Here is a 25,463-nt window from a genome sequence, read left to right as displayed (position 1 = left end):
AACAGACTTCTGTACAGTGGGATCTGCTGTGTAGTTGGTAGAAATCCTCACTCAGTAAATCTATCCTACTGCCTTTCAAGGATGTGTGAAATTCTATCATTTGAAATTCATTTCCTTGGAATCTGAAGACACCGGTTCTCAAAATAACACGTTAAAAGAATATGATGCCTAAAATTCAGAGCTCTTCACATGTTTCCACTATGCACTGAAAGTAGACCCCTACGGTCAGGGCTGTATTATGACTTTTGTGGGCTCTAGGCACTTTTACCTTCATGAACCCATTTCTACATTAAAAAATACACATGTACACATACACACAAGCACACATATACATATATATATATTTATGACTGTATTGTTATAGACATATATTAATATTACATGTTAAAACTTTTTTTCAACCTTGAAGTTCATTTATTTCCTTGTGACTTTATAAGAAATTAAAAACACTTTTGTGGGCATTTACAGAATGCAAATTTTGCATTCTATTATGTAATATATCCACATTAGTTTAACTACATAGGTATATTAATTCCCTCTAAATCTCTGAGTGGGATTGATATTTAAGGGAGAGGCACCATGTTTTATGCTGTGGCTCACATCTTATACCACAGAGAGTCCTTGCCTCCTAGTTGGAGAATCCTGGGGATGAACTCCTTATTACCATGGAACATTATACCAAATTGGGGAAAGGATCCTATAGGTATAAGACCTGAAACATATCCTTGGAAACTTGGAGGTGCAGAGTCAGGTTGTGTGTGTGTGTGTGTGTGTGTGTGTGTGTGTGTGTGTGTGTGTGTGTGTGTAGGTGGGAGAGTGGGAGGTGGGGGCTGTGCTGTTGCAATATTTGAAATATTGTTTGGGTTTTAGACATGGTATGTGATAAATGTTTAACAACTGGCTCTCAAAAAAAAAACAACAACCCTGATTTGAGGTGTTTGCCAATTTCTATGATGTAATTTCAAGTTACCAAGGTGATGTCACTGAAAGCAGAGTTAGGAAGAGATGCTAACCATGGGCTCTATGGGCCGGAACTTTCTAAGAAGTTTTTATAGCTAGTATTTTTTTGTTTTTTGCATTTACTTTGATTCTAGCCAGACCATCTCCCGTGCAACTTTGGTGCATCTGAGTTTCACTGTAATAAAACCTAACCATGGGAAATTAAACTTGGCTCAGTGGCTCCAACTGAGAGATGGAGTCTCTTTCTCTTCTTGATTCTGACCTTAATGAACCAATAGAATGTAGCAGAAGTGAATCCAGATTGCAGAATTGTTGCAGCTTATGCCTTGGTCTCTGGCAATGCTCAGCGTGGTAAAAGCCAGCCACCATGTAAGAAGTCCAATTACCCTGAGAGCGCCAAGCTCTGAAGAAAGCCAAGCTAGCCAAATGGAGAGAGAGAGAGAGAGGAAGAGAGAGAGAGAGAGAGAGAGATTAAAAAGAGTTAGTTGGCTAACTCCAACTCTTTGAGTCATTCTATTGATAGGTTCAGTAATGTACCAGGCATCTGAGTGAAGAAGTCATTTTGGACATTCCAGCCTCAGCAGACAAGACATGGAGAAGAACCAGGGGACCCAACAGACAGCCAGAAAAAAGGTCCCAGGTCTATGGTCTGAGTGAAGTCATTCCAGCCATCAGACTTTCGAGCCACATCATCTGAGGCTGCACACATTACAAAGGGGTCCCCACTATGTCCTGTCCAAATCCCCGCTCCAGAAAATCATGAGCTTAAAAAAATATTTGTTGTTTTAAGCCATCAGATTTGGGGGCACTATGAAGTAAGATAGCCTGAACACTAATATGTGAAAATCAGAATTTATTAAAAGAGAGAAATTAGAGGCAAATTGAATTTATACATAGATTTATACAAAAATTCTCCCTATGCATAAGTGTTTCCTTAATAATTTTTTCCTCTTGATTTCAGTAAGCAGTATATCCTCTATGGAATGATTTGATAGATGCTGAATAGGTACCTCTCCAAACTAGCTCTACCAAAGCCTGAAATTCATTTTAAATGATTTTTGGTTAAATTTGGTTTGAGAGGAACACACTGATGTGAGTTAATTCAGTTTAAAATAAATAACTGAGAGGATAAACATACTATTATCATTAATACCTAGAAGAAAATGGCAGTAGAAGGTACAGGATAGGTTGGCCTTGAGTAAGCTAGAAACATATTGGTCTTCTAGTCTTGTTCCTCAAAGTGTTGCCTTCAAACCACAGCATCAGTAAACAAGGGAGCTGTTAGAAATGCAGAATCAGACCCCATCCTAGACCTGTTGAATCAAGCCTGCCATTAAACGAGATCTTAGGTGATTCCTATGCAACTTAAATTTTAGAAGTGCTGGAGCGGTGGTTCTCAAACTTTAACGCATGCCAAAATCATCTGGAGGGCTTGTTAAAATGTAGATTGCTGAGCCCAAGTGTCTGATTTGGTAGGTTTGGGGTGAGAATTTGCATTTCTAACAAGTTCTCAGGTGATGCTGCTGCTGGTCTAGGGATCACATCTTGAGAACAACTGCTCTAAAGCAGGGGTCCCCAACTACCGGTCCGTGGCTTGTTAGGAACCAGGCCACACAACAGGAGGCGAGCAGCGGGCAAGCGAGTGAAGCTTCATCTGCTGCTCTCCATCGCTCCCCATCACTCACATTACCGCCTGAAACATCCCCCCCAAACCCCGGTCTGTGGAAAAATTGTCTTCCACAAAACCGGTCCCTGGTGCCAAAAAGCTTGGGGACCACTTCTCTAAAGCACAAAGCAGGCCATGCCAAGGAAGGAAGCCTAGAAGTAATTCAGAATCTTGGGCCCCACCCCAGACCTACTGAATTAGACTTTATGCTGTTATCAACCTGAGAACATGGGGTAACTTTCCATGTATTTTCTATTTATTCAAGGTGACCTTTCATCCCTTAACGATATTTTAAAGTTTTCCTCACATAAGTTTTGCAAGCGTTGTGCATTTGTAGGTAACTTCTTTGCTGCTAGTCTATTGGTTTCTTTTTCCCGTGATATTTTCTAAGTGATGGTTATTTGAGTACATGAAAAAGCTATTACTTTATGCATATTAGTTTTATACCTCTATACCTTACTGATTTTTAAATTATTTTATTCTTTGTAGAGCTTTTCAGAATTAGAAAATAACTATTTTGCAACCCCTAATGACGTAATGGATCTGGACAACAAATAATGAATTCTGAACTACTAGGTGAAGGCGGGATGGGTGAGGAGCATGCAACTTGAAGCCACTCCTCTGTCTCAGCATCCCTAAAAATGGGACAACCACACATTATGTGACTCCTTATGTTATGCAGTGCAAGAGTAAGTACACAGTACAACTTGTGAAATATTGTTTCCTAAAATAACTAAATCTGACTCTAATCAAGATCTTACTCTTAGTTTATAGGAAATGTAGGTAAAAGAAAACAAGTTAATTAACACCATGAGGAAGCAACCAAGTAAATATAGAATATAGGACATGCTATCGGACGTATGACCCAGCTTTCTGTAGACCAATGGCATTAAAAAAAGGAGAATAAAAGACTTAAGAGATGTAATGACCAGAAACAACATGTGGGCCTTATTTGTATCCTGTTTCAAACAACCATTGACACAGGATATCTTTGAGATATTTAGGGAAATATGAATGAGTATTAAATGGGTATTAGATAATTTCAAGGAATTGTTCATTTTGATGTGTATGATAATAGCACATTGGTTTATGTTTTACCAGTTTGAGATGCACATTGAAATATTTATATGTGAATTACCAGAAGGTCTAGAGTTTTCTTTAAAATATTTCAGCACAAAAAAAGGGGGAGCTGATAGTTGAAACAAGATGGGCAAAATACTGATACTTATTGAAGCTGGATAGTAGGTACTTGGGACTTATTACATATTCCCTTTGTATTTGTGTAGGTTTGAAATTTTTCATAATAGTTATATAATGAAATAAACTATGTGCTCACCTCAGTTCTTTTTGCTGAAGTTTTGTCAATCAACTCCTGCTTGCCTGGAGTTTACCCTCCAGTATTATTCTCAGAAAAAGTTCTCAGGAATCCTATTCCCTGAATTTTTATATATTCAAGTTATTGGCCTATTCTATACTTGAAGGACAGTTTAGCTGGTTCACACTTTCTCTACTTGAGTATATTTTAAGTGTTACTCCACTGTCTTTTGTCATTGAATTCTGTTAAGGAAACATCTGATGACATCCTAATTTATTACTAACATGATGTTTTTAACCCATATTCTCACAAAATTCTTTCTTCATCTTTAAAGTCCAAAAACAGTACCAAATATGCTTTCAGATAGGTCTTTTGGATCAATTTTCCCTGCTACAATTTATACTCTTTCATTATGGAGAAATATTTTCTCTTGTTTCAAGAAAATAGAGTTTGTGAGTTTCCCATTATTCTCCTTGTTGCTCTATATGATTTTTAAGAAACCTTATGGTTTTAGATTCAGAACTAAGCCACTGCTATGTTCCTATTGGAATCTCATTAATTTAATAATAATTTTAAAAAGCTAAGTTATCTTGTGGTCTTGATTCTTGTTTAACCCATTCCTACCTTCTCCTTCTCCTTTGCCCATTCATGCAACCAGAATAAAGTCAATACTTGCAGCCCCTCACCTATGAGGTGAATAGCAAGGAGCAGTGGATCTGTACTTGTACCTTTTATATGGCAGCTGCAAGGATGAAGACTTTTCTCGTTTGTGTGGTTGCTGCCTTGATTGTTAGCATGTGTTCAACCAATCCCATCATTGCCCAAAGTTCCCAGGGGAACCTAGATTTCCCTGAGGAGCTGACACAAGGAAGGATCTGGCTCCAGTTCTAATCATTTATAGCAGTGGCTTCTGACTAAACCTAAATGAAGCCCCAAATGTGTACTGGGAAATAATGAGACTTTAGGAGAGGTAGAAGGGCAAGCTGAGCTACTGAGGCTGGACTTGAGCATGGAGCGTAACCCCAGAAGGAGGCCTGGGGTTACTTGTAGGCAAGGCAAGTGTCAGTGGCTTTGTACTTATACCTATTGGAGTAGGGTTTTGGTCAAGAGCATTAGGTTAGTTTAATCCCTTTTGGAGGTTGGAAGATTCTTTTTTTTTTTTTTTAACTTAAAAAAAGTTATATTTATTTATTTATTTTTGGCTGCATTGGGTCTTCGTTGCTGCGTGTGGGCTGTCTCTAGTTGCGGCGAGCGGCGGCTACTCTTCATTGCGGTGCATGGGCTTCTCATTGCGGCGGCTTCTCTTGTTGTGAGTCTAGGCACGCGGGCTTCAGTAGTTGTGGCATGTGGGCTTCAGTAGTTGTGGCTTGCGGGCTCTAGAGCGCAGGCTCAGTAGTTGTGGCTCACGGGCTTAGTTGCTCCGCGGCATGTGGGATCTTCCTGGACCAGGGCTCAAACCCGTGTCTCCTGCAATGGCAGGTGGATTCTTAACCACTGCGCCACCAGGGAGCTCAGAAGATTCTTATTACAAACATAAAATGTCATATTTGAGTCTGGAAGAAAACTGCTTTTAGGTTGCTTCAAATAATATTTTCAAAGTTCAGTAGTTTGTTAGAATTGAGTTATGCCGAAAGAATACTTGCCCAGCTGTGAGAGAGATCATATTCTAAATTTTGCTATTCCATCGAAGAGGAAAGGCAGAATTAAAATTTATTAGCAAACTATCATGTGCTGGATACTTTACATAAGATTTATATTTAAAATTTCACAAGCACACTCGGAAGGATTATTGTTTCCATTTTTTATGAATAACGCTAAATTTCAAAAAGGTTAAGTTTAAGCCGCAGGTAAGAGATAGAGCTTAAATTTGGACCTGAATTAGTCTGATTCCTAACCTCCGTCACATAAATGCTGCCTCATGTTGGTATATTCTCAAGTGTTCATTTAATCTTTTGAAGCAAGTTTTCTCACTTGTAATATTAGAGTGTTGGATCAGAATTTCTTTCAATTCTGTCGTCCTAAATCTTAAGGCCAGTAACACATGAATTCCCAGTCAGTTGGCTTCTTGATGTACTCCTGGGAATTGATGCCTATCTCCAAGTTTCTTGGCCTCCGTCTGGGTCCCTGGCCTCTTTCTCTTTCAGCACAGCTTTTCCTCCTTGGGTTTCTAGATATTTGAGACAATCATGCTCTAACTATGCTTCTAGTTCTCTATATTGATGAGGTCAACTTCTCATTTTATTTCCTTAGGTAAAAATGACAATTGATAAAGAAGGAATTTTCAGCAAGGGAAAGTTCATAAAAGATTTAGAATAGTCCCCAAACTTTAACTTTTATACCTTTTAGAGCACATCTTTCTGTCTGTCTGTGTGAACAGCTCTCTCTTCACAGTTTCAAATTTCCTGACCCTACAGCTACACCAATGCCAGAGAAAAATCTTTAAATGTTTTAAATTGTATTGAAAACTGAGATTCAATTGGGAAAAATGAATTAATCAATTTACCTAATCACACTCTCTAGATCATTTCAAGGAATAAGATAAAGTAAGAAAAGTTATCAACTCAGGTGACTATTGAATAATTTTGCTTTAGAAAATACCTCAGAATATATGCATCCTTTGGCAGAATACATAACCTATAAAATGATTACCAGTTGCATTGTAACAACATTTTATTCTTAGATTTTAACATAAAAGGATGTGCTTCTGCAATAATAATAATTGCTGATGATATCAACAGATCAAGATGATTCTCCCAGGAGTTTTGTTGGTATTTGTGCCATGAGAGGAAACACGAGGGATAGTGCTTTTAAAACGCTTGCTTCCTTAAGCAATTGGCTAACTATGAGTGAGTTTCACTGACCCTATATAGGAAGTAAAGTGGTTAAAGAAATATGCAGACAAATACAGAGTTACAGACTAGTGTTTGATCAATATCCATCTTCTTTGGAGGGAAGGTCCTGGGAGACAAAACTTCTCTCCCTACCTCCTCTGCGAGAGATAAGCTAGTTATCCCAACCACTGGTGGGCTTTGTTTTAATCGAGACTATCCTTGATTACATCTCTCTAATGTTTTTCACTTTTTTTCCAATGACATTTTATTTTATTTGAAACACTTAAAGGAGACAAAATGAGTGGCAACTCTGGAAGAATTTGGACTGAGGGACGGGAGGGGTAGCAGTCATCACATGCCACCTTGCCTCTGCAGTGATCACCCTAGAGCACCAAGGAACGCAGTTTGAAAACCCCTGCTCTAGGGCACTGGATGCCCATTAAGATCACCTGGGGAGCATTAAAAAAGTTCTGATGCTTGAGTCTTATTCCCAGAGAGTGTGAGTTAATTGGTCAAAATTAGGGCCTGGGCATCAGGATTTTGGGGGGAAAGTTCCAGGAGATTCTATGGGGGAGTCAGGATTGACAACCATTACCCTGGAGCCTCACTGAGAGGTCAGAGCAAGTCTGGACAAAATCTTACTTCTGACACAAACTAAGAGTCACACCAAGCAGGGCTGACCAAGAGCGTGGCTGGCCTTCCATGTGTCTCTGAGTGTGGCTGGCCTTCGCCATGTGTTTCTGAATGTTTAGGCTCAGATAAAGGTTGCTTGAGCCTTGGGGGTTTTGTTTCCCAGAGTATTTCCTCAACTGTTTTCATCTCCCGGTAAGGAATTTCATTGTAAATAGTTACATTAATGAAACGTTCCCCATGCGATTGCTATTTTCAATCCACACACTTAGGTTTGTTTCATAAGTCAGTCTCTCATGAGTTTCTTCCAAATAAGTTAAGCAATAGGAATAAAAACAAGAATCTCCAATGGAAACTTAGGACAGCCTAGATTTTCATGGGCCGAGATATCTGGAAGATTGAAAACTTCCTTCTGGAACATCTTTGGTAATAGTGCTAAGGAGACAAGATGCCTAGAGAAAGCCAGTTTGCTTGTGAGACTGGATCATGAACAGGAGTGGAAGATGGACATTCATAAGTAAGGGGAGATAACTTGCAGAATTTACTGAGAATTGAGCCTTAAGAGATACTTTTCTGTGACTAAAAGAAAAATAATGTTACACAAACGTAGTCACAATAAAAGTTTAAGCGTAATTTTCCTGCAGATGCCTTGCCTTCATAATGGGAATCTGTCCTAAGTAATTGATGCAGTCTTCTGGGTTAGACCTAATCAGTCTGAAGAATCCACAGAACTTGTGGTTATGCACACAAGCTTGTCCACAAATGAAAACTTCCTACGCTTTTCTTCTTTCTCCTCTCCCAGAGGTACAAAGGGGAACAGAGCAAGTGTGTGGGTGTTTATATAAGGCAGTTCTTGCTTACTCAGAGGGGACAATTAAGCCTAAATGGTTATGTTTGTTTAAACAAATTTCTTATTTTTAATAATTCCTCCACTATATTTCTGGACCAAATGGTAAGAATTTTCAAAATATTTTGTGTGTTCCTTTTGCTGTTAATATTCACCATTTTTAAATATTGAGAATTTTATGACTATAAAGGGTTTTTCTTTCCTTTTAATTTTTTCCACTCCCGTCTTCCTTGCTCAAAAATGTTCCTAAGAAGGAAAATGGCCTGACATTCAGCTAACTGTGAGGCCATCCTTCTCTGGAATGCTGTGTGGTGCTGTGCTGTGACTTCTATGGAATTCAATCCCTGTTTACCAAGGTCTCCCACTTATTTTAATATCATATGTTGGAAAAAGTAAAGTAATTCAATAGACCTCTACCACTAAATTGTGAGTTAGCCTTTGAAAAATAGTAAGTAATAGCAAAGAAAGATGTTCTATATAGGCTTAATCTGATTAGCTTCCTTTGCTTGGTGGAGGGATGAAAGGAAGCAGTAACCCTAGGAAGGGGTTGGGAATTAGGCACACACGGTGCATTAACCCTGGGACCCACCTCTGCCTGCGCTGTGCTAAGAACTGCCCTCTGACCTGGTCTCCAGTCCGCCCTGTTGGTTGTGAATCTGACCCTCCAGGTCTGCCCAGACTCTTCTGATGAGTGACCGAGTCTGTCACTTGGCTTCTTCCCACCCTTCAGCTCCCTGCATGAGTCACAGGTAAGGAATGCCTGGCTCCCGAATGCAACGTAGTAGACTCTGAGGACCTCAGTTTCCCACTTCAATCTTTTGGGTGGGGTTAGGGGCCCATGACATCATGGCTAAATACTTAATTGTCTATTTACAACTTATTCTAGTATAAAACAGTGGCAAGATACCTAAATATTTTAGGATTGGGGAATCTTTGTGACAGAGTCACAATTCCTGGCTGTCTGATGGAGGTGAAATTAGTGGTAGCCACCCTGCACCCTCTCCCCCTTCCCACCCTACACTGTTGGGATTCCTGGCAGGTTATCTTTGAGTTGCCTGACGTGGATAGATTTGAGCTGAGTGGAAGTTGGCCTCCAGTAGTATGTGTGTGGGGAGCACATGTTCCAGAAGAAGGAAGGCTGAGCCAGGGCATGTTATCATCTGATGATGCTGACCACTAGGCAGAGGCAATGACATGCTCCCAGCCCTGATACGGTAAAAGCAAAATACATCACGGCAAAATACAGTCCTCCACATCAGTGAGAGATTTCAACAAAGGGCAAGCATTGCCTAGCAATAAAAATGTTCCAAGTCTCCCTCTATTTTATGCCATTCAGGCTGCGTTTCTTCATCTATCCCTTTAAGTAAGTTGTGTGTAAAAGGAAGGGGTATGTGTCTGTCTATGTGTGTCTGCGTGTTGGGTGGGAGGGTGGTGTGGGAATGGAGGCAACTTTAAAATTGAGATTAAAATTTTCATCCTGGTAAAAGAAAAAAAAAAAACATTCAAAGCACAGAAAAAAGCCTCTCCATTTTGTGCACAGAATTATGATGTCAACATAATCCTGCGTGTTGTGCCTGGTACTGGGTGCATTCCATTTAGGCTTATACTCAGAATTGTGAAATATGGTAATTTTCAGGGAAAGTACTTCTTTTAAAAATGTACATTGTTTAGAAAATGAAAGAAGCCAAATATCGGGGGGGAAAAGGAGAGAAAGTAAAATACAGAAACATAAGGAACAAAACTGTTTGTTTTGTTTTTAAGAGAAAAAATATATCCTAAGATATGCTGATGTCTCTGACTTGAATAGCCTGGTTCAAGTTCACTTCACCTGGGCAGTTTTTCTATTCACATAAAAAATCAGGTCATCTCTGGTAACATTCTCTGAAAAAACACAGACTGCCAAGAGAAAGGACTGCAAGGGATTTAGAAAAAGGGAAACAAAAGCAAAAGCCGCATAGGATTAGAGAACCAGAACTTTTATGATTGGTTCCTTTATAAGAAATTCAAAAGAAAAACCTAATACTATCTACTGTAGTACAACATCATTTTTCTTAGGAGAACTTGGTTGTCTCCCTTCCACCAAAGCATCCCTCTGAGTTTACTGTTCTAAGAAACATCTGCCCCACTCTTGCTAATGGTCTAAAATATTTACTTTCAACTAACAATGTGGTTTCACTTGGACTGCCTCATGGGGGAAGTATTTTTTTTTTTTGGCGAAAGGTTTGCTTACTTGATTGTTATCTCCAAAATGCATAACAATGACAATTCCCTACTTCAATACCTTATAGTTAGCATGCTAAATGGAGCCTGCTACACTATTCTATACAGGACTTCTAGCTTCTGGAACAAAGGAAAACAAACACCAGCATCAGTAAGATGAATAAAGTGAGCAGAGCATTCATAGGTAAAGGAAGACTCATAAATTACTGCTACTAATTTCCTAGACAGGAAGAACAAGGTCTTTGCCAATTACTTTTCCCCATTTGGGGAAAACTCAGGATGTTTTTCATAACCAAATGCCGTTCCTGAGGGGTTCCCTATGATAGCCATGCTTTGTGTCTCATTACCCTGTTGTTTTGGCCACAGATAATGGACAAGGATGGGCATTTGAGAACCCGGACTGTCAGTCCATAGTTTGGCTATAGGCCTGGAAGTGGCTTAGCATGAAAACTCTACCCAGCAGAGGGCTAGTGATTGGCTGCACAGGCTAGAGACTCTTTCTGGGACTTTGAATGTGAGACACACAGAGAGAGTCACAGTTTGGATGATTGGGCAAAAGACAAAAAATGCCTGGGGAGAAGAGAGTAAGCAGAAACCAAGAGGCAGCAGAATCACTGAGATGGAGAGAAGATATAGAAGAATAGAATGATATTAGTAGGTAGCTGCAAGAACATAATAACCAGAGAGTAGTTGAGTCACCAAAATGGCAGAAGACTGAAGTAGGGAACCAAAAATGTCTGCTACTGAGACGACAAGACAGACTGAATTTCTGTTCTTCCATGAGGCCTAGCTGTCGTGTCCCAGAACATCCTCACAATAAACCCCTATTACCTGACAACCCAAATGCCAGCAACATAAAGAAGCCTACCTAACACAGTTTGGCTCCATGATGAGTTTTAGGATACATTTCAAATATTTTCCACAATAAATGGGAATGATTTATTTAAATGATCATTTTTGTCTCCAGCATCTCCTGATAATAAAACTGACCATAAGTATGTTTGGAAAGCATGAGATATATTTTTGTGTAATTAAAGAGATGTTTTTTAGATCTTAGACCAGAGAAAGGTACAATTGTATTTTCTATTTGCCCTTATAATAAACTGGAAGAGATATGAGCCCATTAAGTAAGTTAAGTGAAATATAATATCTAGTGATTTGATTACCTCTTTAATGTTTGCATTTTGTAATCACAATTGACATCAATGTAGCAAGAATGAATCTTGTCCCAAAACTTTCTACACTCATATAAATCATGGAAAAAATAAACGTTTCTATAAAATTATCAAGATGAGTTTACTGTCTATTCTTTAATGACAGTCAGTTATTTTCCTGTCCAGGATCCTATTGTAATTCAAATCTTGTTATTGTGGTTTTGTTATTGTGAGCAACCAGACATTTTTGGAGCATTGAATTTTCACCGTAGTAAATATTGCTTGAACTAAGGGGGCTTTTGCCGGTAGTGAGAGTTAGGGTAAGAGGGGAAGGAATAGGAAAGTCTTTAATTTGGAGATGAATGTGGCCCACTGCCCTCTTCTGGACAGAATAGGAGGGGCAACAGTGTGTAGATGTGTGAAAAAAAAAATCTTCAAATATTTTGTAAATTCACTTCTATATTTAATGAATGTCTGCAATGTGCTGGTTTGCCAGGACGTGGTGGGCCAAACCCCAAGAATGTCTGAAATTTCCCTTCCTTTGGAAAAGCTTACAGACGTGATGGGGAAATGAATTTCCCAGAAATGAAACATAACTTCACTGGATAATCTAAGAAAGTATCAAGTCAAATTTTATGTCTATTAACATAACTCAAGAAAACTTCATATTATTTTCGTTCTTTGTAAAACATTTTTGCTCTAGTTGGATGGAGAATAGGAATATATACAAAAGAAGCTGGCCAGCAGCAAGTTCTTAGAAGATCAACAGGCACAAAATACAGTAAAACTGTGTGTCACATACTGATTAAAACATTGAACTAAAAGGCAGATATATACTGCTCTATTTTCATAATAAAGATGTTCTCAGTAAAGTTGCTCATGAGTTCCCTTACCTTTCCAAGGTTTCAACTTATACTATTCAAAGGAAAAGATCTCATTTTTGCTTTCCAGAATTTCTAACAAGCACAATATATGGAGTTCCAATTTTTCAACCTAAGGATCAGAATTTCAAGTTTTATAAGTCTGTTTCTAGTTTTTATATATTTTATATCATATTTTTCTCTTTTTAAAAATTTCATCTTACTGTGACAACACCAATGATGTGATGTTTTTACTGAAAAATCATAAATTCCCTCTATACCTCTCAGAACAACCATCATAATGACATTGACCTGACAGTAAAAAGCTTTCCCAGCTTTGACGAACAGAGTTTGCACCAGGCCAAGTATTTGTAAACACTATCAGTAACGAGAAGGCCCGGATGCTCTAAGGGAGGCTTTGGAAGCTACAATCAGCACACTCATCTATTTATGATCTAGTTCTGTGTGCAGAGTTTAGCTAGGGAAAGCAATACCTGAAAATCAGGAGAACTACAGCTGGAAGAGGTCTCACCTGACAGATGCGGAAAACGAGGTTTGGACAGGCTAAATGACTTGCTCAGGGTCACACAGTGGGAATGTCGCTGAGCAGGATATGTACTCATATTTAATCTCCATTACATTGGATTTGGTTAGACCACCGCTCTGAATCTGATGAGGATCAGAGCTCCTCACGTTTAACTCGTAACGGCAAAATCATAATATTTCTTGTCAAGCCTATCCTTTACGATTATCTTGATTTAAATGATCAAGTTTATCTCTGATTAGCTTCTCCTAATAATAAAACTTTTATCGTAAATGTGTTTGGAAACCATGAAATATATTTTTGTGTAACTAAGGAGCTTTCTTTTAGACCTTAGACCGGAGAGAAGTACAACTTTATTTTCAGCTTGCTCTTATAATAAACACAGGGATATATGCCTGTTAAGTTAAACCCTCTAATATTTCATTACTACAAGTAAAATCAACTATGGTAACTCTACTGTAAATTCCACATTTTCATTTTTCTCAGAATGATGATCATAATAGGAGAAAATATTCAAAGCTATATTTTATATTTTATTTTTTTATTGAAGTATAGTTGATTAACAATGTTGTGTTAGTTTCCAGTGTACAGCAAAGTGATTCAGTTGTGTCTGTATATATATATATATATATATATATATATATATATATTCTATTCAAAGGTATATTTTAAAGAAACAATTAATTTTTGGAAAAAGCACTAGAATAAAGTCAGAAGAATTAAATTCTAAGCTGGCTTTTTTTTCTCTGAAAACCATAAATTTTTAAAATTGAAGTATAGTTGACTTACAATACTGTATTTGTTTTAGGTGTATAACACAGTGATTTGATATTTTTATAGATTACACACCATACAAAGTTATTAAAAATATTGTCTATATTCCTTGTGCTGCACATTACATCCCTGTTACTTGTTTATTTTATAGCTGGTAGTTTGTACCTCTTAATCCCCTTCAACTATTTTACCCCTCCTCCCATCCCTGCTCTGGCAACCACTAGTTTGTTCTCTGTATCTGTGAGTCTGTTTCTGTTTTGTTATGTCTGTTCATTTGTTTTGCTTTTTAGATTCCACGTATAAGTAAAGTCATACAGTCTTTGTCTTTCTCTGTCTGACTTATCTCACTTAGCATAATACCCTCTAGGTCCATCCATGTTATTGCAAATGGCAAGATTTTATTCTTTTTTTAAATGGCTGAGTAGTATTCCATTATATATATATATATATGTGTTCCACATCTTCTTTATCCATTCATCTATTGAGGGGCACTTAGATTGCTTCCATATCTTGACTATTGTAAACAATGCTGCAACGAACATAGGGGTGCATATATCTTTTCTTTAATTAGTGTTTTTGTTTTCTTCAAGTAAATACCCAGGAGTGGAATTGCTGGATCCTATGATAGTTCTACTTTTAATTTTTTTTTTTAGGAATCTCCATACTGTTTTCCATAGTAGCTGTACCAATTTACATCCCCACGAAAAGTTAAACTGGATTTTCTTACTATGTGGTCGTGGTGACATCATTTAAGTCTTAATTACAGCATCAGTAAAATGAGGCTAATGACAGATGCCCTTTTTACTTCACAAGTAAAAGAAAACGTTGCATGATTGATATTCATGGAATAAATGTCCCTTCCTATTATTTTATGCTTTATAGCAACCTGAATGGCAATTGTCAGAAATAACGTTCAGCTCTAGATGCGATTTGTTGAAATAGAAGAGCTGGTATAATGGAGCAAGAGAAGTCAAAAGAGGAAGACCAACTACATTCCACAAGAATGAAAGACTTCTACTCACAATTGTATCTAAATATTTATTCACATCTTCATCTTTTTCATAATCCTTACAGAGTTGGGCAACCAGAACTCCATAGGTGAGGACAAAGAGATCTTTGTTCCGGGGAAAAAGGGATAGTTTTATGTTACAGGCAAAGTTACGAACAATATATTACTCTTTCTTTTCACAAAATTTTCCAGTTGGAAGCAGCCTTTGAGATCATCTGTTCATTTCTTCCACCCCACCCCTACCCCCATAAAAAGTGCAACAATTTTCACTTTTGAGAACAAATTGTACCTATATTTGGATACAATGCTGGGTGAAAAGAGCTGTGAAATAAATCTCAACATGAGAACGTCTTTCTGTGCATTTGCTTATATTATCTAACTTCCAATGTGTTTTCATGGAGGAAGTTTTTTAAAATACTAATTGATAATATAAATTCTTATTGCTCTAGAATGGCCTTTGCCATATGCTGACCATGTTTGCAGTTGGAAGGAATAATTGGGTGAGATTCCTCATGAGTCTGCACAATCCCTAATGGGTTCCAGGTCTGCCAAGGAGACCATCAGGCTGAACCCAACCAATTTGTGAGTTTTTTTCTTTATACTTAGAGAAAAAGGAGAATTTGCACTTTCCTTATAGATCTCCAAAATATGTACTGTTTTTCAGAGTAAATTAAAAATGAAAAATAAAACTGAGGATAACTTGGGTTTAGTTTATCAAAGATGTGTTGAAAGTATGGAAAAAAGAATACGCAAAGCTCAATCAATCCCTTTTAAAAAGTCTCTCTGCTTTGCATCTGCTATTGAGTACGAAGAAAGAGGATATTGGAGATAATTTATTCCAATTCTCTGTCTTACAGAGGAGGGAAGGAGGCCTCAGGAGGAATGAGCGACTTGCCCAACTAGCCAGCAATGGGCAGAGCCAGGGTGGAGTCTGAGACTGCAGGCGGGATAGGGAGGGTGGGAGGGAGATGCAAGAGGGAAGGGATATGGGGATCTATGTATACATATAGCTGATTCACTTCGTTATACAGTAGAAACTAACACAACACTGTAAAGCAAATATACTCCAATAAAGATGTTAAAAAAAAAAAAAAAAGAAAGAACTGGTTGGGGTAGGGGTGAATGGGAGAGGGAGGTAGGAAGGGGTACCACTGTTGAACATAATCTTATTTTGTGCAGAATCTTGTATTTTCATGAAAGGTCAAATATGGATTCCTGGTTAGAAGAGGTGTGTTTACCTCCAGGCCCAGGTATCTTGTGTAGCATAACGTGGAGAGAAAGATAAGGCCTGATAATATGTATTCAATTGTTTATTCTTAAATCATGGGCAGAAATGGCTCAGAAAACCAATAAAATAGTTTATTCAACAAAGTGGCTTCTATGAAATGCTATATAATTTTGATCCAAATACTTCCAAAATTGGCCCAATACCATGAACGTCCATTCCCTTATGTATAGGTTTATATCATGACAAATATGTTTCTTTAATTGGGTAGAATATTTATTGTAACTAAATACATTTTAAATAAAAAGAATCTAAATAGTATATGGCACATGTGGACATAATTTATGTTGAAAAGATAAATCAAAATGTCATAAATGTATGTAGAATATACATTAAATACATTAACATTACATTAAGAACACTAATGTACACAATTCAGGTATAAGAAAATAATGAGTACGTTAATATTTCTCTTAGGAAACCAGGGATGTAAAGCAAGTGATTTAAACAAAAATGTTGTTAAACAAATCACTGAAGGGCCATCATGTATTCAGTTTTAATTCTGTTCTTATTTAAATCTTCTAAGAACCTAATCATAAATCACAAGAATAAGAACTGCCTATAAATTACACACGAAGTATCGCCTAACATGTAACAAGCCACAGCAGAAGATAAATTACTGTTGTATGCCAATACCACAGCAAAAGAATAAGCAAAGGTGAAGGGCGGGGGGGAGAGAGAAATGAATGAATGTGGTCATTACCACTAGCAGTAAAACAGAAGAATTTGAAAAAAGAGAGAAAAGGAGCTAAAATTAGACCTACTTATATGCCGTAGCTTCAACATTGTGCCCATTTATAATTAAGGCTAAACTGGAAAAATGGCATTTCCTTTTCTTTCCTCTCTCCCTCTCTCTGGTGGGTGGGTACTAACTATAATTTACTTCCAGCTGAGTTTCAAGCTCAATGCCCATAAAGGCCAGTGTTCTTCATTTTGCTTCATGGCCAAAGGCTGTATCTTGAAGTACATGTCCAGTAGGGTCTCAAATTGATCACAAGAGAGATCAACACAAATTTGTCTTCACAGTTTTAAAAACAGTAAAAAGCAATCATTTCATATATGAAAAATAGAACACCATTAATTATTCAGGAGGTTTTGGATACATCAGGATAAAAATGTGTTTTAACTGATACATAAATCAAGTGATTTAGGTGCAATATTAACCACATATAATATTTTTTTAGCATTTTAGAGCCCCACAAAAAAAGAAATAAAGTTCCAGAATGCCAGAAGGGGCATCTGCCAGCTCTCCCAACTGGGGTGTGCGTGGGTTAGTCATACAATTCTAAGTATCCACGCCTGAAATTACTTAGTTGTATGCAATGCCCATCAGTCTACTGAAATAATTAACAGAGCTTTAAACTGATGAGTTTTCATATCTGTAACTTCTGAATGCCTCTAAACTATAATAAAAGAGGATTAAAGGATAATGTTTATCCAATCTATCCTCAAATTAGTTTTAAAAATAACTCTGAACTTGGAATATACAGAAAAGATAATAGCACACACCAAATCACAATAATAATCACTTACATTTAAGTCTAGAAAATATGTTTTCAAAGGCAACATTTTAATACTGAGTTTTTGATGACCTATTCCTACTTAATTTAATATATAATCACCTATTTTGTATACATTTTGTTTCCTATTTCATGAAGTATGAAATACAACAAATTACAAGTAGGAAATACAAAGAATTGCTTACTCTTTTCACATTTTCTGTTAGAGACAAAAGAAAAATTTGACACTTTTGTAGATCTAATTAGTCAGAAAAGAAGACCTACAGATATGTATAAAGAATCATTTATTCTCTCACAGTATGGAAGAGATCATTGTAACTATTCCCAGAAGTGTCATTTATGATTCTCTCCACTAAACACTTCCTTGCTCCACTGAAAAAGTCTACTTAATAGCATCCCCTTGCAAAATAATTCAGAAATCACTCAAGAAAACAATTTCTCTGAAGTAGAAAAAAAATCTCTTTGAGAATATGTTTATAAAAAGATCTTACTATTTTATGGTATTCTGGTCTTCCGTGTGCAGGACGAGACATTTTGCCTGGCAGGTGAAGAAAGTGTATCAATCTTTGTCCTTTTGTGTTGTTTTTGCAAGTTCCTCCTTGCTCTGAGATACGGGTGCTACTTCTGAAGAGGAAAAGAATTGTAAATAGGATTGTCTTATAGCCGTGAACATTGCCAACGATCAAATACTGCTTCACTTATGGGGATGAGTTGTAATCTAAAGGCATAAAAGCTGATAGTGAAAAGTCAGACCAGAAGCACTGGCTACTGAAATGTCTTCTGCCCAAGGGAATATGAGTGGTGTTTTGCTCTCATGCCAAGGCATTGTTTTAAAATCACAAACAGAAAGCGTCACAATCCAACACAAATCTAAATGTTAGCGTTATTCAGTCTTTGTATTGATTGTTGTGTGAATTCGAGACAGGATCAGCAATCTATAGGCACTAAATCCTGGATTCGAGGTATCATGTTATCCCCCAAATAACAGGTCTCACAGATACCCATCTTGTGTGATTACAAAATTCAAATATATCTGGTAACGTTTTTTCTTCATAATTAGCAATTTTAAGGTATGATAGAATTTGGTTGGTAATATTTTCTTACAAAACTGTTGCTCAAAACGCATGCTCTACAGTTTAATAATGTATAATGATTCTGTCAGAGAAAGCAAGCCCTTAGCTTTCTTTCGAAAGTACCTGAGATGTTAACTATTGAAGGCTGTCTTTATTTATGCAGAAGTATAAATACATCACGTTAAAACAAGAAACCTTCTCATCGTGACAACTGCGGGGCTCAGAGGATCAAAACTGTTCCAGAAATAGAAGCATAAAACTCAATTTGAGAAAGTAGTTTCCTATTTCTTACAGCTTGAGTCATTTAGCCTATGTGTTCTGGAAAATTCTTGCTCTAAAGTGACAGACTACTGACTACTTTGAAGAAGAGTGTGGTGTAGTTCAAAGAGCCTAGGAGGATTTGGTAGGCTCAGGCTCAGCTGCATTTCTACCATTTACTGGCCGAGTCCCCTTGGACAAGCCATTATATTGCTCTTTGCCACATCTGGAAAATGGCAATAATAATATCCACCCCACAGAATAATTGTGAGTATCAGAGATAATGTGTGCTATAAAACACATTATAATGTACTATATAAACACTAATTACTATAGATGATTTTTGTACTGAATATACTGAATGGAATTCTACAATATTTAAGACATTTCCATTAGTGCCTATGTGACTAATTATCAGGAAAATCAGTGTTACTGGCTTGGGGGGGCTTTTCAGCAGCAGATTAATAACACCTTACGTTTATACAAACTTTACAGTTTACAACATGTTTTTCATTTTCTTTATCTCATTTTAATTCAACTACAACCTGTGAAGTAGTCAGTACTGTAATCATGACCATTTTAAAGGATAGGAATCTAAAAGTCAGAGGTAAAGAAATTTGTTCAAGGTTAGCTGGATAGTAGACAACAAAGAGTGATTTGGGCTCAATTTGCTGACTGCGAATCAAGAATGTTATTTTTTCTACTACACACAATCTAATTATGTTAGAGCAAAGTATTTTAGAGGTAGATTCGCAAAAGCTAATCAGGTATGCTGACAGCATGTTGCTGTGTCCAATCTGGGGGCAATTCTTGGTTCTGGATCAGACATCCAGAGAACAACAGATAAGGCCTGTGTACTTGGTGGGAGGGGTATGATGATACAGGAATCGATTTCACTGAACTCTAATGCTATGGTGACATCAGGGCCGCTATGAGAATTCAGGACATCATGGGTTCATTAGAAAAAGCCAGACCTTCCTCCAGACGGATGGGTCTCCCCCATTTCCGCACCCCGGCAGCCAGGACCACAGAGCTTAAGGAAGGAGCCCCTGCCAGTCGCTTCCATGCAAAACCACAGCCTGCACAAGCCTAGCTGCAGGCACTGGCTGGGTCACTGCTTTGCTGGGGTTCAGACTATGAAACCTGCTTACCTTCAGCAGCTCTTCTGATCAAAGTGAGCCTTGTGTTCCCCAGGCTCCTTCTTTTTATGTAAAACCGCCCTTCACTTTAATAGAGGAAAGCACAGAGGTTATGTTTCAAACAGGTAGATGATCTATAATTTCTGCCCTGGCAGCAAACTAGGAAGAAGAGTCATTTCAAAATAATGCAGAAGATAAAATTTTCCTTTTTTATCAAGTGTTCATTCTGTAACCGAGGACTGAATTTGGAGCCAGTGTTGGGAAAATGACGCATTCTTCAGTCTCATCGTATCTGCACTGCAGCCAATCAACACAAGTAAGTGGTGAGCTGGGCAACTCCCCTATACTGGTCCTTTAGGAAGTGCCAGGGCAGCTGAGTAGAGAATTGGGGAGATGGTAAAAGAGGAGGACATCTACAGATCTGTCAGCATTATGTTTACCATCATAACGGTAAACATAATGGTGATCATCCACAAACTCTCAGACAGTGCAAAGCCACTTCCAGTTACTATAACATCTGGTCCAGGGGCTTGTTATCTTTTTGCAACTTCTTTTTCTATTTAAGTCTGCTTTTGGTGTTTAAGTGAATTTCTTTACGTAAAATCAGTGTTAATTCGCTCAGCACCCCTACCCCTCTGAAGACAGCTCTAGCCGGCAGACCTGATTTCCCGTACCCATGTACAAATACCAGCATGTGCTCAGTGAATGAGCTGGCGGATCCCTGCTGAGGGGTAGACATTTTACATGTTGGCTAGACAGGCAACAGCAAACTATCTTTAACAAGGAGACTATTTGGCTATAAAGCCCCAAAGAAAATGATTACTCATGGATGCAACGGTTCACAATCATTGACAAGGTACATGCCAGCACTGCAGACAAAGTCAGTTCTTTCAACAGTAAATGACAATAAAAACTTAAGAATTTGTCATCAACAAACTCCCTTACAACAAGACTTTGACTCCTCAATAACGACTTCTAATCAATGTTCCCTGAAAGAGTGGTCTACAATTTCCTTCTCCACTTCCTTACTTCCCATATACTCTACTAAATGGATTTTTAAAATATGAAATTATAAACATAAGGAAGATGTAGTACTTACTACCAAGCTCTACTGAACAAGTTTCTGTCTATACTTCAGGCTTTGTTTTAAGCATTAAAGCAGTACTGATACAGTTGAAATATCCTGTACCCTCCTTAATCTTATTCTTTCTTCCTCACCACTACCCAGAACTTGATATTTATTGTTTCTATATATGTTTCTAAATTCTGCAGATGTCAGTAACCATAAAGAATACATAATATTATTTTACTTTAAAACTTTACATAAGGTATCATACTGCAATTATCCTACAGCTTGCCTTTTTCTTCCAAAATTATTTAAGATTTATCTATATCCGTACCTGTCATTCTAGTTAATTTATTTTTCACAGCTTTGTAATAGGGGGTCAGCAAACTTTTTCTATAAAGGGCTGGATTATTTTAGGCTTTAAGGCCATACAGACTCTGTCACAACTACTCAACTCTGCTGTGGTGGTGGGAAGCAGCCATAGACAGTTTAGGAACAGATGTGGTTATATGACCATAAAACTTCATTTATACACACTCAGATTTGGAGTTCATGTAATTCTCACATGTCACAAAATATTAAAAAAATTTTTCAAGCCATTTTAAAATGTAAAAATCATTCTTAGCTTAAAAGGCATACAAAACAGGCAGTGGGTCAGTTTGGTCCCTGAACTACAGATTGCCAACCCCTACTCTATGGCATTCTATCACCCTGGTTTTTCAATCTGTTTCCTTGTTATTAGACATTAATGCTGAAATTTTCTTTGTGATCTTGTACATGATCAGTATGTTTTGGCAAATGATTTATGGGGAACTTATAAAAATGCTTATTCTTGATTTTTAGAGTATGGAACACTATATCTTAGACAAAGCTTGCTAATTTTGTTCTTTCATATCTTTTATATCCTTTCAATGTTTACTTTCTAATGTTTCCCTGATCATTTCTAACATGTTAAAAACTCTATGATTATAAGAATTTCTCCTTATAAGTTGATATTTTTGCTTTGTATATTTCAGTTATACAGTCATAGACATACAAGTTCATGACTGTCATATCTCATAATGGATTGTTCCTTTTATTATGATTGTGTTCAAAATTAGCCCTTTTGCCCCTTTTTGCCTTTACCTCACTTTTGCCTTATATTAATATTATTATTTCCAGTCATGCATATTTCAGTACCTTTATTTTTCAAGCTTTGTGTGTGGTCTAGTTTTAGGTGTGTCACTTGTAAGTGGAACGACTCTATTTTTTAATCACTCTGTAGGTGAGTTTACACCAGCTCTTAAAAGCATGTGCCAGACCACCTGGGTCCTAGTCCTGGCCCTTTCACTCATCTCTGTGTGGCCCTTTGCAATTTCCTTTATCTCTCCATACCACAATTTTCTCATCTGTAAAAAAGCTGAGGATAGTATTAGTACCTCATCATAGGATTATTGTGGGAATTAAATAAGATAAAGTTCTTGAACAGTGCCTGGTATGTAGTGAGCACTCAGTAATTGTTAGCTATTTAAAATTTTTGTATGTGTGATTATTGATGTGTTTGGTCTCATTTCTACCATTATTTTGTGTTTTCTTTTTACCATCCTTTTTCCTTTGTTTACTGTCTCTTTTCTTATCATTATTCTCTTTTTATTTCCCCTGTTTCTGAATGATCTATGCACTGTATTTCTATTGTTTAGTAATTATACTTAAGATTTTTACTGCTCTGTTGAAATATAAGTGATTTACAGTTTGATAAGTTTTGACATATGTGTACACCCCTAAAGCCATCAAATTAAGCAACATAATTAATATTTCCATCACTCCTGTTTTGTAACTGTGTTTTCTTTGATTCTTTGTCTATTTTGTATCCATTAACTACAGGACCAAACCAACAGCCAAAGTAGTTTATATCTCCTGTGTGATCCGGAGTCCATATTCTGACCCACTCTCTTGTCTAACTCTCATACACCAAGCCAAAAATTCCTCTGCTCTAAATCAACCCAGGACCAGGTGCCAGACAAGTAGCAACAGCCCCCATGCCCTGAAGCCCACCAGAACTATTTAAATTAGCCACCCCTAAGCTGTTTCCCCTGACCTGCCTTGCCTTTCCCACAGAAACCCCACTAAAGGCTCTGGCCTAGGCTTTCCCTCCTCCTTTCTGCCTCCTGACCAAACCTGGCACTTCCCCATGTGGCCCTGAGTGGCCTGGCATGCCCCCTCCTCTTGGTAAATGTAAGTAATAAATTTTTCTTTCAGTGGCACTGATGTATTTGTGTCATCACTCAGTCACTTCCGTAAATTAAAATCCCATGGTTCAAATTGATACATTCCGCTACAAGTTGTCCCATGCCCCTGGCAATTCCTCTCTTCTTATTCCTCCTCCCCTACTCCCTAGGCAAGCACTGGTTTGTTTTCTGTCAGTAGAGATTAATTTACATTTTTAAAGAATTTTATGTAAATAGTCATACATTATGTATTCCTGTGCCTGAATTCTTTCTTTCAGAAAATTATTTGGAATTCATTCTTGTTATTGTATATATCGAAAGATTATTCCCTTTATTTTGCTGAGTAGTTTTCCCTTACATGGATATATAACAGTTTGTTGATTCACTCACCTGTTGATGGACATTTGTGTTGTTTCCAGTTTGCAGCTATTATAAATAAAATTGCTCTGTCATTCATGTACAAGTTTTCATGTGGACATATGCTTTCATTTCTCTTGAGTAAATAACTAGGAGATAAATGCCTGTGTTTTATGGCAGGTATATATAGGTAACTTTTAAGGAAACTGACAATTTTCCAAAGTGGTTGTTTCATTTTATGTTCCCAACATCAGTATATAAGAGTTACAGTTGCTCTGCAATCCTCACCAACATTTGGTATGGCGTGTCTTTTTAATTTTTGCCATTTTAGGAGCTATGCAGTGATATCTTATTATAACCATGGATTACCTTAGTTGTATCTTTTGAAATAAAAAGTAGTTATTTGTAGAAATAACTAATAATTAAATAAAGGAACATTAAAAATATATTTGTACTCACCATTATTTTTTGCTCCCATGTCTTTCCTCAGCCTTTATTTTTCTCCTTGCTGAAATATATCCTTTAATAATCCTCTTAATGAGGTTCTGTGGGTGGTAAATTCCCTTAGTCTGTGTGTGTCTTTATTTTGCTCTATCTCGAATGATGGTTTAGCTGGTACTAAGCACTTTGCATATCATCTTCTGGTCTCTGTTGTTACTGATGAGAAGTGTACTGTCAGTCTATTGTCATTTTTTTGTAGGTTATCTCTCTTTTCTTTCTGGCAGCTTTTAAGCTTTTAAGCTTTTATAAGCTTTTTTATTTTTCACACTCTGCAGTTTTACCATGATGTGTCCAGATGTGAATTTATCTTTAGTGACACCGTTCAGAATAGATAACACTCTTCTGATGTAAGAACTTTCTTTGATTCTGCAAAATTCTCAGTTATTTCTCTTCAAATATTGCTTTTCTGTCTGCTCCTTCATTTTTTCCTCGAGAACTCCTATTAGACAGAACATGGAGTTGCTTAATCTGTTTTCTATTTCCTTTAACTGCTTTTTTTTTTTTACATCTTTATTGGAGTATAGTTGCTTTACAATGTTGTGATAGTTTCTGCTGTATAACAAAGTGAATCAGCTATACGTATACATATATCCCCCTATCCCCTCCCTCTTGCGTCTCCCTCCCACCCTCCCTATCCCACCCCTCTAGGTGGTCACAAAGCACCTAGCTGATCTCCCTGTGCTATGCAGCTGCTTCCCACTAGCTATCTATTTTACATTTGGTAGTGTATATATGTCCATGACACTCTCTCACTTTGTCCCAGCTTACCCTTCCCCCTCCCCGTGTCCTCAAGTCCATTCTCTACGTCTGCGTCTTTATTCCTGTCCTACCCCTAGGTTCTTCAGAACCTTTTTTTTTTTTTTAGATTCCATATATATGTGTTAGCATATGGTATTTGTTTTTCTCTTCCTGACTTACTTCACTCTGTATGACAGACTCTAGGTCCATCTACCTCACTACAAATAACTCAATTTCATTTCTTTCTATGGCTGAGTAATATTCCATTGTATATATGTGCCACATCTTCTTTACCCATTCATCTGTCGATGGACACTTAAGTTGCTTCCATGTCCTGGCTATTGTAAATAGTGCTGCAATGAACATTGTGGTACATGTCTCTCTTTTTTTTTTTTAATCAGTCATCAATTTTATACACATCACTGTATACATGTCAATCCCAATCGCCCAATTCAGCACATCACCATCCGCACCCCACCGCAGTTTTCCCCCCTTGGTGTCCATACATT

At 37.4% G+C, this 25,463-nt stretch overlaps 1 protein-coding gene across 1 annotated transcript in view; it reads right to left on the bottom strand.

Moving 5' to 3' along the window:
* TRAPPC3L (trafficking protein particle complex subunit 3L) overlaps positions 1–18,148 on the bottom strand; it is a 28,305-nt gene extending 10,157 nt beyond the window's left edge. Inside the window, exons 1-2 of the mRNA XM_061207207.1 lie at positions 18,107–18,148; positions 14,824–14,922 (exon numbers count right to left, since the gene is read on the bottom strand). Of these exons, the coding sequence (XP_061063190.1) occupies positions 14,824–14,922; positions 18,107–18,148 (141 nt within the window). The remainder of the gene's footprint in view (positions 1–14,823; positions 14,923–18,106) is intronic.
* Positions 18,149–25,463: the final 7,315 nt, after the last annotated feature.

Source organism: Eubalaena glacialis, chromosome 12 (assembly GCF_028564815.1).
Source record: "Eubalaena glacialis isolate mEubGla1 chromosome 12, mEubGla1.1.hap2.+ XY, whole genome shotgun sequence".
In the NCBI taxonomy this organism is placed as follows: domain Eukaryota; kingdom Metazoa; phylum Chordata; class Mammalia; order Artiodactyla; family Balaenidae; genus Eubalaena; species Eubalaena glacialis.
Note: the sequence above shows the minus strand (reverse complement) of the source record. Positions and strands in the feature narration are given on the sequence as shown.